The 12,855-nt window shown below is 43.9% G+C and overlaps 1 protein-coding gene across 3 annotated transcripts in view; it reads left to right on the top strand.

Moving 5' to 3' along the window:
* The window catches only part of LOC124685216 (exocyst complex component SEC8), a 31,262-nt gene extending 20,131 nt beyond the window's left edge, over positions 1–11,131 (top strand). For all 3 annotated transcript variants that reach the window (XM_047219563.1, XM_047219556.1, XM_047219554.1), the window contains 9 exons: positions 288–479; positions 8,082–8,167; positions 8,418–8,613; positions 8,705–8,782; positions 10,009–10,110; positions 10,222–10,296; positions 10,484–10,579; positions 10,661–10,710; positions 10,787–11,131. In XM_047219563.1, the coding sequence (XP_047075519.1) occupies positions 288–479; positions 8,082–8,167; positions 8,418–8,613; positions 8,705–8,782; positions 10,009–10,110; positions 10,222–10,296; positions 10,484–10,579; positions 10,661–10,710; positions 10,787–10,874 (963 nt within the window). In that variant the 3' untranslated portion in view covers positions 10,875–11,131. The remainder of the gene's footprint in view (positions 1–287; positions 480–8,081; positions 8,168–8,417; positions 8,614–8,704; positions 8,783–10,008; positions 10,111–10,221; positions 10,297–10,483; positions 10,580–10,660; positions 10,711–10,786) is intronic.
* Positions 11,132–12,855: the final 1,724 nt, after the last annotated feature.

Below are 12,855 nucleotides of genomic sequence, written 5' to 3'. Positions count from 1 at the left end.
AGATTTTATTGCTCAATTTGTTTGGTCAAAGTTTGTCTTGGAATGCGCTTGTGCCTTATTCCTTGAAACGGAGGTAGTATATGCTGGAATACCTACATCCAGCATTAGTGGTAATAAGTAATAACTCATGGATTACATACATCCAGCATTAGTGCAATAATTAAACTGGTAGAGTTTTGCTAGCCATTTATTTACAATCACAGCTTACTATGTGGTGCTGATCTTGTAGCTCAACTTATTACTCGTCTGTTTTCGTCATGACCCTTCTATGTTTTGATAAAATGCAGGCTGTTCTTGAAAAACAAAGTTATATCCTTCTTTCAAGGAGTGATGTTGAAAGTTTAATGCGCCTGGACCCAGCAAATGCTTCTTTGCAAAATTCGTTTGGTCAACTTGAAAACTACATTCCAGAAGCAGAAGGAGTTGAAGTAGAGATTGAACTAAGTGATCTCTTATTGGACATGGGCCCAATCAAACAGGTATTTCATTCTGTTAGTCACTCTTTTCATGCTTTTCTGCTATGGAGGTATGTAACAGGTTCCAGTTGCCAATGTTACGGAAAATAATCAAATTTTCTACATCACAAATCTAGTTTAACCCCCTCAGTCCTTAGCATGTTTTAAGATCTGCATGCCAGAATGTTGTTCAAAGCCTTTTCAAAATTAAAATGGTCGGACAAGACATGTTTGACAGCATGTGAAGTTTACTAGTAGGGTCCAGTAGTATGGATCCCCGTGGAGAACAACGACTGAACCTGGATGTGAAACAAATTATTTCTGATATTTGGACTTGGAACTTTCAACATTTATGAATTTGTGCATTTTATGTAGCAAACCTCTTCCAGGAGCCAAATAATGAACTAATTTCTCCCACGACGAGAATCATGAACATTATGCTTCCATCAATAAAAAAGGGGCCATTGGGAATTTATTCCACTGTGTATAAAATCTCACCATTCCAGGTTGAATTGATGGAGAAAAAAATTGAGAACAAGCAAATCTCAAAAAGTTTTATTTGGTTAGAAACTGGTCTGGAACGTCGCTTCTCATTGTCTTGATAACGAGTGGCACATCCTACCACTGATACTAGTCTCTGTCGCCTAGGCCTGTCGCTATGTTCACACCTCAAGTCCAACACCAACACTGATTAAGCAATGTCGGACCTCGTTGGTGCCGCGCCCCGCCCCCTTGCACTGCAGGTATAAGGAGAGAAGAGAATTTTGTTCAGTTAGGAGAGAAGAGCATCTCCACCAGCGCCCCCAATCGGCCCAATGGGGTCCGGACCGACCCAACAGGTGTCAGGCACCCCCACGTCCGCCCTCAACTTTTGGGCTGCCTAGGGCGTGCCTGAACATAGGGGTGCAAACGGGGCAGGATGCGGGACACATGTTTGCTCAACCTTCTTTTGCTCTATTTCTTGTTTTGCGGACAGGATGTGGGCGCCGCTTGCAATCCTACCTGGACATGTCCGGGCATGAGGGCCACCTGTCAGCGGCACACACTAGTATGCCTAGACTATTAGCAGCGCACACAGCTGGTCAGCCTTGTTTAAAGTCGTCGCCCACCTACCTCGCCACTACCCCACGTGCCACCCCGCCACTTCCCAATGCATCGGCGGCGTTATTTTATTTCCAGCATCGGGCCACTGGTATTGATGTTGGCAGCAACCTCCCACCTACCCCAGCGCCTTATCTCCTCGCCCCGCCGTTATCAGTCACCTCATCTCCTCACCCTACCAACACTACTTCGAGCACCACACCTCGCCTCCTTTTCCCAAATCTCCACCAGCCGTTGTTCACTGGCCGCCATGGCAAGGAACGATTGGGAGGCGGGTTTGAGCAATGGCTTGACGGTGGCCGAGGCTTTGGAGTTAGTGCATCTAGGCCTCCTCTCGTTGCGCGACTACCGGTTTTCGAGCTGGTGGTTGCTCAGCTGCGGTCGTGCTGGACATTGCTTGATTCGGGCATGTGGGCGCACCCTTGGTACGTACTGTGGGGCGATATCGCTAACGAGCAAATGCCTGCCGACAATCCTACCCAGGCCGCCACCCACTAGCGGACAAGTTACATGCGACGGAGCGTTGCATCTTTTGATGAAGGCTAAGCCACTATGTGTGGCCCAATCTCACGAATTGACTAAGGGAAAGACGGGGGAGAGGAAGAACACGATGAACGCACACACACTACCTGATACAATTCCGGTTTACTCCCGACAACCCGAACCACTATCCCGATAGAATCTCTAGAGAGAAGATCGGTATACGATCGGTAGAGTCACACGTGTGAAAGACCGTGGTAGAATCACAAGAGTGAAAGACTAATCATATAAGAAGAGCCTTGATACAACTTAGTAACTTAGTAGTGATTAGCTACAAAGAGGTGTTTTTGATCCCACATGGGAAAGGCCTAAGCCAATTCATCTCCTAATTCTTGTCTGTCCAGGTCTGACTAGAGAGGTTCTATTTATAGTCATAGCACACAGGGATACAATAGGTAAATCACAAGATACATCATAGCCACACACGAGGCAAGGAATGGTTCAGATCTTAAGTCGTTGCGGTCGCGGCGGTAGTATGGGCAGCCTGGCGGTAGTACGGGTCTTCAACTCCAAAGTATACCGGTGCATAGGAAACTGCAGTGGTACTGTTGTGCCGTACACGTACCCAAGGCGGTGGCGGCCAGTACTACTGGCCTATCCTTGAGCGTTGCCTCGCGTGCGCATGCATGGGCGTGAGGCCTTCGCTGGCCTGGTCGTGGCTTGCTTGGCCTCTTGCCTTGGGAATTGGCCCAACGTGGCCTTGCCCTTGAGTTGGCCGGCCTTGACTTGATTTGCTCATGGCCAACCAAACATAGTGGTAGTGCCAACCATGTAGCTCCCCCTCTTCCTTCGATTCAATGCGTTGACGTCTTTGGTCTTCTCTCCATTAGCTGCCACGTTTCCCTCCCTTTTCTTCGTATGTGTCGATGTATACCTACCATTGACACACAATGGGCTAAAAGGTAGTATACCATTCACGAGGGAAATAATGGTGTCGCATAAAGGAACGAGTTCACCTTTAATTGGTATTTTGGCGTTGGCGCATATGATGTGGTGACGACTGAAGGTCAGGCTACATCACCCCTCCACTTGAAAAACAGTCGGCCTCGACGAGAGCTCTTCATGAACATGTAGATGTGGGAGATGGAAACAACTCTTGAATATCCCTTGTTATGAACCCTATCAATAGCATAAGAAATACGAAGCAACACTGAAAAAGTAGCCAATGCTCGAATAATTTAGGAAGAGACCTTAAGTAGAAGGATGTCACATTATCGGTGTGCTCTCATTTAGAGGTCAATTGTAGTAGTCGTGTCGGGGTCGAACCTCTCATTGATCCACTTGTAGAAGTAGATCTCTAGAGCTTGTTTTGTCAACTTGTGCTCAACCGAGGTTGACAAGTAGAATTTCGGACCTACTCACATGGTACACAATAAGAACAAGGTGTGTGTGCATGGTATATGAACACATCATCCATCATGATGACCCATTCCATTTGCATATCGCCATTAGCATTAAGCAAAGAACCATGATAATATATATGGTGAATATAAAGGGTAAACATATGAACTGCTTAACATAGGTAAATGCAAAGTTTCCAAAATTTGAGAGAGCTATGGGGGCAATCTCATGCACAAGCATATTAACACTTGCAAACCTAGCATTTGAAAGAGATTTTTTTATCATTTTGGTTGCATTAATGGTAGAAAATTGCAAGCATTGTGAGCAAAAACATATTCAAGGTTTTATCATTGTTGTCGACCAACCTAGGGAAAGAGCAATTGTTCAACATATTGCAAGTAATATGAGAGAAAGTGAAAATCTCATAGCGTGACATGGTCATATTGTCACAAGCAACCAATTCCACACGGTCAACATTGTTATCAAGCAAAGCATCACATGGGAATAAGAACGAAGCATATGACAAAGCAATTGGATCATCATTATCATGCATGCACTCATAAGCCATCATGTCCACTAGTGGGATCATGACATCATCAACACCCATATAGGTACCTTTGTAGTCCCGCTCATATAATGTATGTGTTGTGGTAGTGGTAGGCTCCATGTGGCCGACATACTCATCTTCATGTAAGCATGGTGTGGTATCATATCCTTCTACCATGTACAACTTCTCCATGATCGGCGTCTCGTCATCCATGGAATCTAGTACCACATAAGAGAACACATTAGAGGTAGAGGTTGTTAGTAAAACAACAACTTGTATTACCAGGGGGCCAAAGGCCACAATATATAGTACAAAAGACTTGAGACACAAGAATAGTAAACCTTGACAAATACAGACTCATAGAGACCAAGTGATAAGGGGTGGCGCTCAGTAAGCGAGGTGGATGGTGATGAACACGACGATGAACGCGATGAATATGGTGGATGATAACTTGTATGACGCTGACGATTCTCTCGATCGGTCCCAACAGCTCTCAGCCCTGCAAAATATTTGCAGCTCCATACACTTGCGCATGTAGCTGCCGACCACGAAGCGGTTAATTTGCAGTCTCCCAATTCCCAGTGGAACGATAGATCACACAAACTTCCAGTAGCAAAACACCAAATCGATGCGAATTGGTGTATAGAATTCACTAGTATTTGCGTAGCAATCAACTATGAACTAGGGTTTATCTTAAACGTGGTTTGAACCAAAAAGCCACGACTTACAAGCATATATAAAGGCTATTGGAGGTCCAACATAGGGTTGGGTCGAAATCTATCATATCTCAACTTTCCTAGCTTGAAAATCCTATATCTGGAAAATGGAAGAAACGATCGTCGACTTGTTTCCATCACCACGGCCAGTATGTGATGAGCTGGTATATGAGGGCCTACCCATTGGAAAATACATGAAATTATCTTTCCAACAAGTGCTTATTTGCCTGATTCGGAGTTGGTATGAAGAAACCACGTCCGTTTCAAATTCGGAGCTTCTGTCCGAACCGAACCGAATCAGAACTGATGTTAACTTGGTCGGTAGTGACGCTGGGTGACCTCCTTCCATGTTGCGCCTTCCTCCCTCTCCTCCCTTGCGCATCCATGAGTTGTCTTCACGTCCAGCTCCTCTTGCTGCTCCTCTTCTTCCCGTGCGTCACTTATTCGTCCCTGAAACCTAATCATACATGAATGCAAAAACTTAGGCAGTATGAAACTCTCATCAAACAAAGCATTACTTTCAACCAGGAAGGAATTCACCTTATAATAATAAATGTCAAATAGACTTAACATTTCTTTCGAGTTCAAAGCATGTACAATCATCATATTCCATGAGTGTGTCCTCTATCACCTTGACCAATATTAATACTCCTTAACACCCCCCTCAAATGCAAAGCGTGTCTTCAAAAAAAATGGTAATCCAAAATCCGCATCTCGAGTGTTGTCGTCGCATGAGGAGTCTTCAAAACCTGTTGAGTCAAGCCGCAATCGATCGAGGAAGAGATCGACACAAGCCGGAAGATGGCTAGAAGAAGAACAACAGGTCACAGAAAGATCATAGCACAAATATCACCGAAGAGTGAAGAGAGACGGTGTAGAACAATGACATGACACTATTTTTTTTCTTTACTCACGACTCAAGCTGGAGCAATGACAGGTCACAGAAACCTATTTTTTTTTCTTTATTCACGACTCATGACGGTGTAGAGCTAGCAGAAACAGGCAGCGAGCTGGCATAACAACCAGCCCAACGTGTCCCAAAAATAGAGCAGCCCAGCAGCAGAGTAACGAATGCATGCAGCTGGGACGTTGACTGCTTCGTCCAGCGGCAGCAGAAATTGATCTGGAGGACGGCCGGGAGGCGACTGCCCGATCGGACAGCAGCTGCTCGCGATCCGGAGGGCGCGGCAGCAGTCGGGATCTGGCGGACGGGGCAGCGGTTGGCAGCGGCCGGGATCCGGTGAACGGGGCTGCCGGCCGGTGGCCAGATGCAGAGGTGGCTGGCGGACAGGTGAGCGGCCTGTTAACCTGAAGAAGGCGTCCAGGTCTGAACTCGAGCGGGTCAAGCATGACCATGAACAGCGGAGCACGAAATCACCCTGGGAATCGTTCAGCAGCAGCAAAAATGCCCCGATCTGATCTCGGAGGAGGACCAGCAGAACAAGTAGATCCATGATGGCCAGATGAGGAAGAGGGGCAGCAGCTAATTAGCAGATTGGCAACAACAGCTATCACTCACAGCGAGTGAGAGAGAGAAAATCCGATCGAAATTTGCAGCACCGAAGTTGTGACGTGGGAGACCCTAAACCGGACTCCGATACCATGTTAGACAAACAGCAACTTGTATTACCAGGGGGCCAAAGGCCGCAATATATAGTACAAAATACTTGAGGCACATGAATAGTAAACCTAGACAGATATGGACTCATAGAGACCTAGACCAATACTAATACTCCTTAACGGAGGTTAAGTTGTTAGAATGCCAAATGGCCTCCATGGACCTATCAACTACCTCTCTCAACTCGTGTATTACTCATGTCCTCCAAATGGAAGCACTCAATCTCACATATGGGTGTGGAGTCACTCAACTCACTATCACTCTCACTCAAGTGGGCAAAGTGGCTCTCATGCTCACATAGGATTGGTACTATCTCATCATTCAAGCATATAGGAGTTGACTTCTTCGGTCTTCTCTCCATTAGCTGCCACGGTTCCCTCACTTCTCTGTATGTGTTGTATGTGTTGACGTATACCTACCATTGACACACAACAGATTATAAGGTTGTATACCATTCACGAGGGAAATACATGGTGTCGCATAAAGGTTCAAGTTCACCTTTAATTGGTATTTTGGCGTTGATGCATATGATGTTGTGACGCATATGATGTGGTGTCGACCAAAGGTCGGGTTACATCATCTTTTGCCCGCTATCTACCCAGGACTGGGCGAACCGTTCTGGCCGCTGCCCCAACACCACCGTAGGCTTGCCAACGTTCCGCGTGCCAATGACGATGCATGAGCCAGACAAGCTGCCGATAGGGTATGTCATCCCTAAACTGGAGCTAGAGGATGTGCCGGCCTGGTAGCCACCCCAACGCTAACGTGTGGCTCACCAGCGTTGTACGTGCCTATGCCTGAGCCATAGAAGCTGCCGACAGGGTACATCATCTCTAAACCGAAGATAGAGGATGTGCCGGTTGGCTACGTCATCCCACTGCGCAAGGAGATCCGGAGGACACCCTGGGCTTCTTGGCTGTCTTGGGCGCGTCGGAAGCACTGTGCGATGTCTTTGACGGCGTCTATTGGAGCAACTTCTCCACGACGAGCCGGAGAACAAGCAGCCACCGCCACCAAAGCTGTGGTGCCTTCCCAACGCGGTGCCATCCCAACGCCCCCGCCGAGCCTCAAGGCCGTCATCGTAGTCGTGCCGTCTAACGACGAGGTCTAGGGTTAGGGTTATTAGACTAGTTAAGTTTAAAACTCGGCCAAATTTACTTCAAGTTTCCTGTAATATAGCCCAAGATTTGATGAATTTGGCCTTTAAATTTGAGTGTTAAGAAATTTTGGGGGTTCTGCATGCGTCTGGCGCCCCCATAGCGGACACAATTTGGGACGACCCAGACACATTAGCTAGGGCGCCGGTGGTGATACCCTAACTCTTTGTACAGGCCCGTGTGTTCTGTCTGATGAGTGATACTACATCACCAATTGGGGGTAACATTGTATGGACCTAGTGTCCTACATGTCATTGTCTGCTCATCACGTGTGCAAAGTGTCATGTATTCTGATGTACACAATACTCTTGTATTGTAGTGGCTGAAACATAGTCAAAGATGACCAAACAATTTTTCACATTGATTTGACTTGATGGTTTTCCGTCTGCACATATCTCAAGGGACCCACTCATGTGGCTGAGTCAAGCACATGAACAGCCATATATCACATACTTATACATCATATATATACTATACGATGAAAGGAAGGAATCCCAGATTTGTACTTATTTGTCTCAAGTGGAAATTGAATAATTATATTCAGACTTTGGACAATATATTCTAGGAAATTTCGGCACTACTTGTTGACTGTTTATTGGTATGCAGGAAAACTTGATCCATGATGATCAGAAATTAATATTACTAGCATCTCTTAGCGACTCGTTGGAATATCTAGCAGATTCAGTTGAAAGGTAAAGCTTTTTCACTTGTTACTGTTCCATTGATGTTAATTGGCAAGTGGCAAATGGGGGTGTGTTCAGTTATTACTCCAGAAACATTGTGCAAATATGAAAGCATCAACGGGTCCCAACTTTTGTATGCGTCTGATTCCAGTTACAAACATGTTCATCCGTTTTTGTAGTGTTTATTGGCTGCATCATCGCTAATGATCTGTCATTGCCAGAATTCTTTAGCTGCACGCTTATAGTTTTGTACTTTCAGGCTTGGTGAGTCATTCATAAGTCCATCCACCACCGTGGATAACAAAAGTCACATGCACCAAGGGTGCCACACTCGCTCAACTAGTGCAATTCCGAAAAACCTTGCATCTCTTGCTAATGAGTACAGAAGGCTAGCGGTTGATTGTGTCAGAGTCTTGAGATTGGAAATGCAATTAGAAACAATATATCACATGCAGGTAAATATCACTCAAGTTTCTGACCGAAATATTCTATTGGTATTGATGGACTTATCCATGTCAATATTATCATACAAACAAATTTGAACAGGAAATGACAAAAAGAGAATATGTAGAAGATCAAGATGCTGAAGATCCTGATGACTTCATCATCTCACTTACAACTCAGGTATGCCAGCTCATGTTAGTACTATGAATACAACTTGAGTTCTCTTTTAGGACCAGTATATGATGGTTTTGCTACGTTGTGCTGCCTGTAGATCTAGTTAGCTATTGGTAGGGGAACTGAACTCCAGTAAAACAATGTATACATCTTGTACTAACGGCTGCATCCGAAGATGGAAATAAATAAACACTTGCGAAATGCTACCAAAACATCAATCAATATGTAAAACGGTAAGCACTGACAATCCATGAACTTGGCTGGTGGGATCAGTTACTCCAACAACTTGCAAAGAGAAAGTCATGTGGGAACAAGTGCATGGTGGCAAATGAGTTGGCATAGTGGGTAGTCCACGGGTTGTAGTTAGTGCAAAATAACCCTTGCATGACGCTGGATGATGCACATAGAAGTTGGAGTGGGTGTGGCGACCTCAGCCCCTCCTGGATGCTGCCAGTCACCAGCATCCATCACAGCGTAGGAGAGCAGGGTTAGAAAATGAAAATAAATCTGTTAGAACGCCGCGAGCTCACCTGCAATGTGTGTGCTTCATCCTACACTGTTTACTCGTTCATGGAGTTGCACAATGCACCACTTGGCAAAATTTATGGGGTCGAATTCATCTTTTGCGAGTTATTTTGTACTAGTTGTGATACTGCATGCCCAAGTTTATGGACTGCCAGTATATGTATATGATACTGGAATGCATTTCGTGTACTTTGGACTTGGACTTATGCACATGCAGTGTATGTACAATATGCGAGACTGAGTCTGGTACTATGTACATATAATTTCCAGTTAGTGGTACACCAAGCAATTTAAGTAGGTTTCCTTTTAAGCATGAAATACCATGGTATACACAAAATGTAAATTGAGTTGACTTACTTGCCATTATTGCACACAGTTTACTGAAATATCTTATTGGTATATTACTCCTTCCATTCCAAAATACATGGTGTATTTTTGCTTCGTTACGACAAGACTTTGACCAACAAGATCAACTTTAGGTCACATATAAAGGCTTATCCTAATGAAACAAAATACGCTGTGCATAAAGTAAAAAATGAAAAAAAGGAGTACTATCTTGGGTGCACATTCAGCAAGATAAAGTTTCAAGTTCATGTGCTGTAACTCACACAGCACATAGTGCGCATTAAGCACTGCTATATTTTTCTTCGCTTTACTCCTCTAGTACTGGGTCTTGTAGCATGTGCTGAGCTTTACAATGTGAGCAGATTGCACGTAGGGATGAAGAAATGGCTCCCTACGTTGCAGAACCGAAAAGGAACTACGTATTTGGTGGAATTTCTAGCGTTGCTGCTAATGCATCAATAAAGGTTTGTTTTGAATTTGCTGCTCTACCTATTTTTTTTTTTGTTATTAGTACATGCTGTTAACAAGTCCCATATATCTTACTTACGATTCTTCAATGGGAAATGTATATTCAGGCACTTGCACAGATGAAGTCCATCAACCTGTTAGGAGTCCAACAAATATGCAGAAATTCGATAGCACTAGAACAGGTACAACTTTCAAATGTGGTAGAAATATATTATTTAATCTGTATTTGGGTATACCTGTTTATACTATCTGCAATTTAAATAGTTTTTTACATATTGAATGAGTAGTTTTTGACATATTGAATGAGTAGTTTTTGACATATTCAATGATTTCACATTCACATGTGTAAATTATTTTATATATGTGCAGGCCCTTGCAGCCATGCCCTCAATTGATAGCGAGGCAGTCCAACAGAGACTAGATCGTGTTCGGACATTCTATGAACTGTTAAATTTGCCTTTTGAGGTATACTAATGAGATCACACTGTTGGTATCCCATTCTGTTTTATTTTTTAAATCTTATTTACCCCATTTCTCTATGTGCAGTCCTTGCTCGGATTCATCGGTGAACACGAATATTTATTTTCTGCCAAAGAGTAAGCATGCTATTTTCATTAACTACATTTTTTTGTGTTAAACTATGTTTAATTTGAGGTTATGTTGATCGTGTAGATACTTGAGCGTATTAAAGGTCAATGTACCTGGTAGAGATATACCGATGGATGCTGAAAGACGCATCTCACAGATTTTGGGCCATTAAATCGAGTTCCGACATGATGAGTTTTGCTATGTGGCACACGCCTCACTGAATCTTTCTCGGTTTTCTTGGTGCCTGTAGTTAATCTTGCTATTTCTGTTTGGTTCCTTTTGGTTACCTTTTAAGGGCAGATAGTTTTTTGTGTCTCAATCATTGTGAATTTGTGCGAGTAGTAAGTTAAACCAGCCTCAGTTTTTTATTCCTGTAAATGTGTATTCTCTTGGGTATAATATTAATAAAGTTCCCAAAATTATATGTAATCTCTAGGAATGTTTCCCATCTATCCAGACTCTTAGGATTCTTTGTTTTTCCTATGGTGCAAATGTGCAAACACCATATCGTAGGAATCCGATTCAACATGACATACAATCAGTAGTTTGTATGCAGTTGCTGAGGTGGAGATCCACTTTGGCTAAACGTCCAGAATATTGCTTTGTCTCCGTACAGTTGGTTAGGGTTTTCTAGTGACCTTGTGCTTGCCAAGATCTAGTTGGTGTGCACGGTGAAGCTCGACATAGGTGAGGTGAGAAGGCGTAGTTCACTGCTTGCCATGGCATCCAGTGGAAAACTGGTTTAGATGGAAGTGGAGGTACAACAACAACAACATCAAAGCATTTTTCCCAAGCAAGTTGGGGTAGGCTAGATATGAAACTCAATAGAAAAGAGAACCAAAACAAAGAGAAGGAAAGAAAAAGAAAAAATAAGAAAGAAGGAAAATAAAGAAAAAGGGAAAGAGAAAAGAAGCGAGTGACTAAGGTTTCGGCACATGGATCACTGATCTCCATGCCGTCCTATCAAAAGCCAAGACTTTAGGTGCATTCCAATCACTTAGGTCTCTTTTTATCGCCTCCGCCCATGTCAACTTTGGTCGTCCTTTACCTCTTCTAGTCTCTCCTCTATACGCTTTAGAGTTCCACTGTTAACGGGAGCTTCTGGAGGTCTCCGCTGGATATGCCCAAACCACTTTAGTCGGTGTTGGACTAGCTTCTCATCGATCAGTGCCACCCCTAGCCTATCACGAATTATCTCGTTCCTAATCCGGTCCTTTCTTGTATGGCCGCACATCCAATGCAGCATGCGCATCTCTGCGACACTCATTTGTTGGATATGTTGTCTTTTAGTGGGCTAACATTCTGCCCCATAAAGCATCGCCGGTCTAACGTACCGTCCTATAGAACTTACCTTTTACCTTTTGTGGGATCTTCTTGTCACATAGGATACCAGATGCATGCCTCCACTTCATCCACCCTGCATTGATCCTGTGGCAAACATCCTCATCGATATCACCATTGCTTTGCAATATTGATCCCAAGTAACGGAAGGTGTCCCTCTTGGGCACTAACTTTCCTTCTAAACTGACATCTCCGTCTTTACCACCAACACCACTAAAGTCGCATCGCATGTACTCAGTGTTGGTCCTGTGTGATGACCTCACTTTAAAAAGTGCAAGTCCCTGTGCATTAGTACTAGTCCCGGATCGAACTGCTAGCACACACAGAGATGAATTATCAAATAGTAAAGGTCTCAATTACAGCAAATGAACCAGCGGAAACTAAAATAGTTCGATACAACTTGCATAGCTCAAGGGCTAGCATAAACATAAATCAGAGTTCAATATCAAGCGGAAAGCAAATAGCATGGAGTCCTCTTCCTTCACGGATGCCACATGCAGACATGTTGGGCAAAGACTCGTGATCCTAACATCTTCTTCAGCAGCTAGGGATACTTGCAACATCAAACGTTGCAGCCCGAAGGAATCAATACATTTGGAATTGTATTGGCAAGGACACTTTTGTGGACTCAAAAGGCATCCTACACCTACGTGCACATCTGGCTGGTAGAGCTCAGGTTCATTTTGCATAAAGCCAATTTTCCCTATCTTTTATCAAAACATTTTCTTTCAATCTAATTAACAATATCATTGGTAAAACCCCAATGTACCAATTAACAGTAACATTGGTAAAGCCCCAATGTACGTTCCTAC

This window comes from Lolium rigidum, chromosome 1 (genome assembly GCF_022539505.1).
Source record: "Lolium rigidum isolate FL_2022 chromosome 1, APGP_CSIRO_Lrig_0.1, whole genome shotgun sequence".
In the NCBI taxonomy this organism is placed as follows: domain Eukaryota; kingdom Viridiplantae; phylum Streptophyta; class Magnoliopsida; order Poales; family Poaceae; genus Lolium; species Lolium rigidum.
This window is presented reverse-complemented; position numbering and strand designations above follow the sequence as displayed.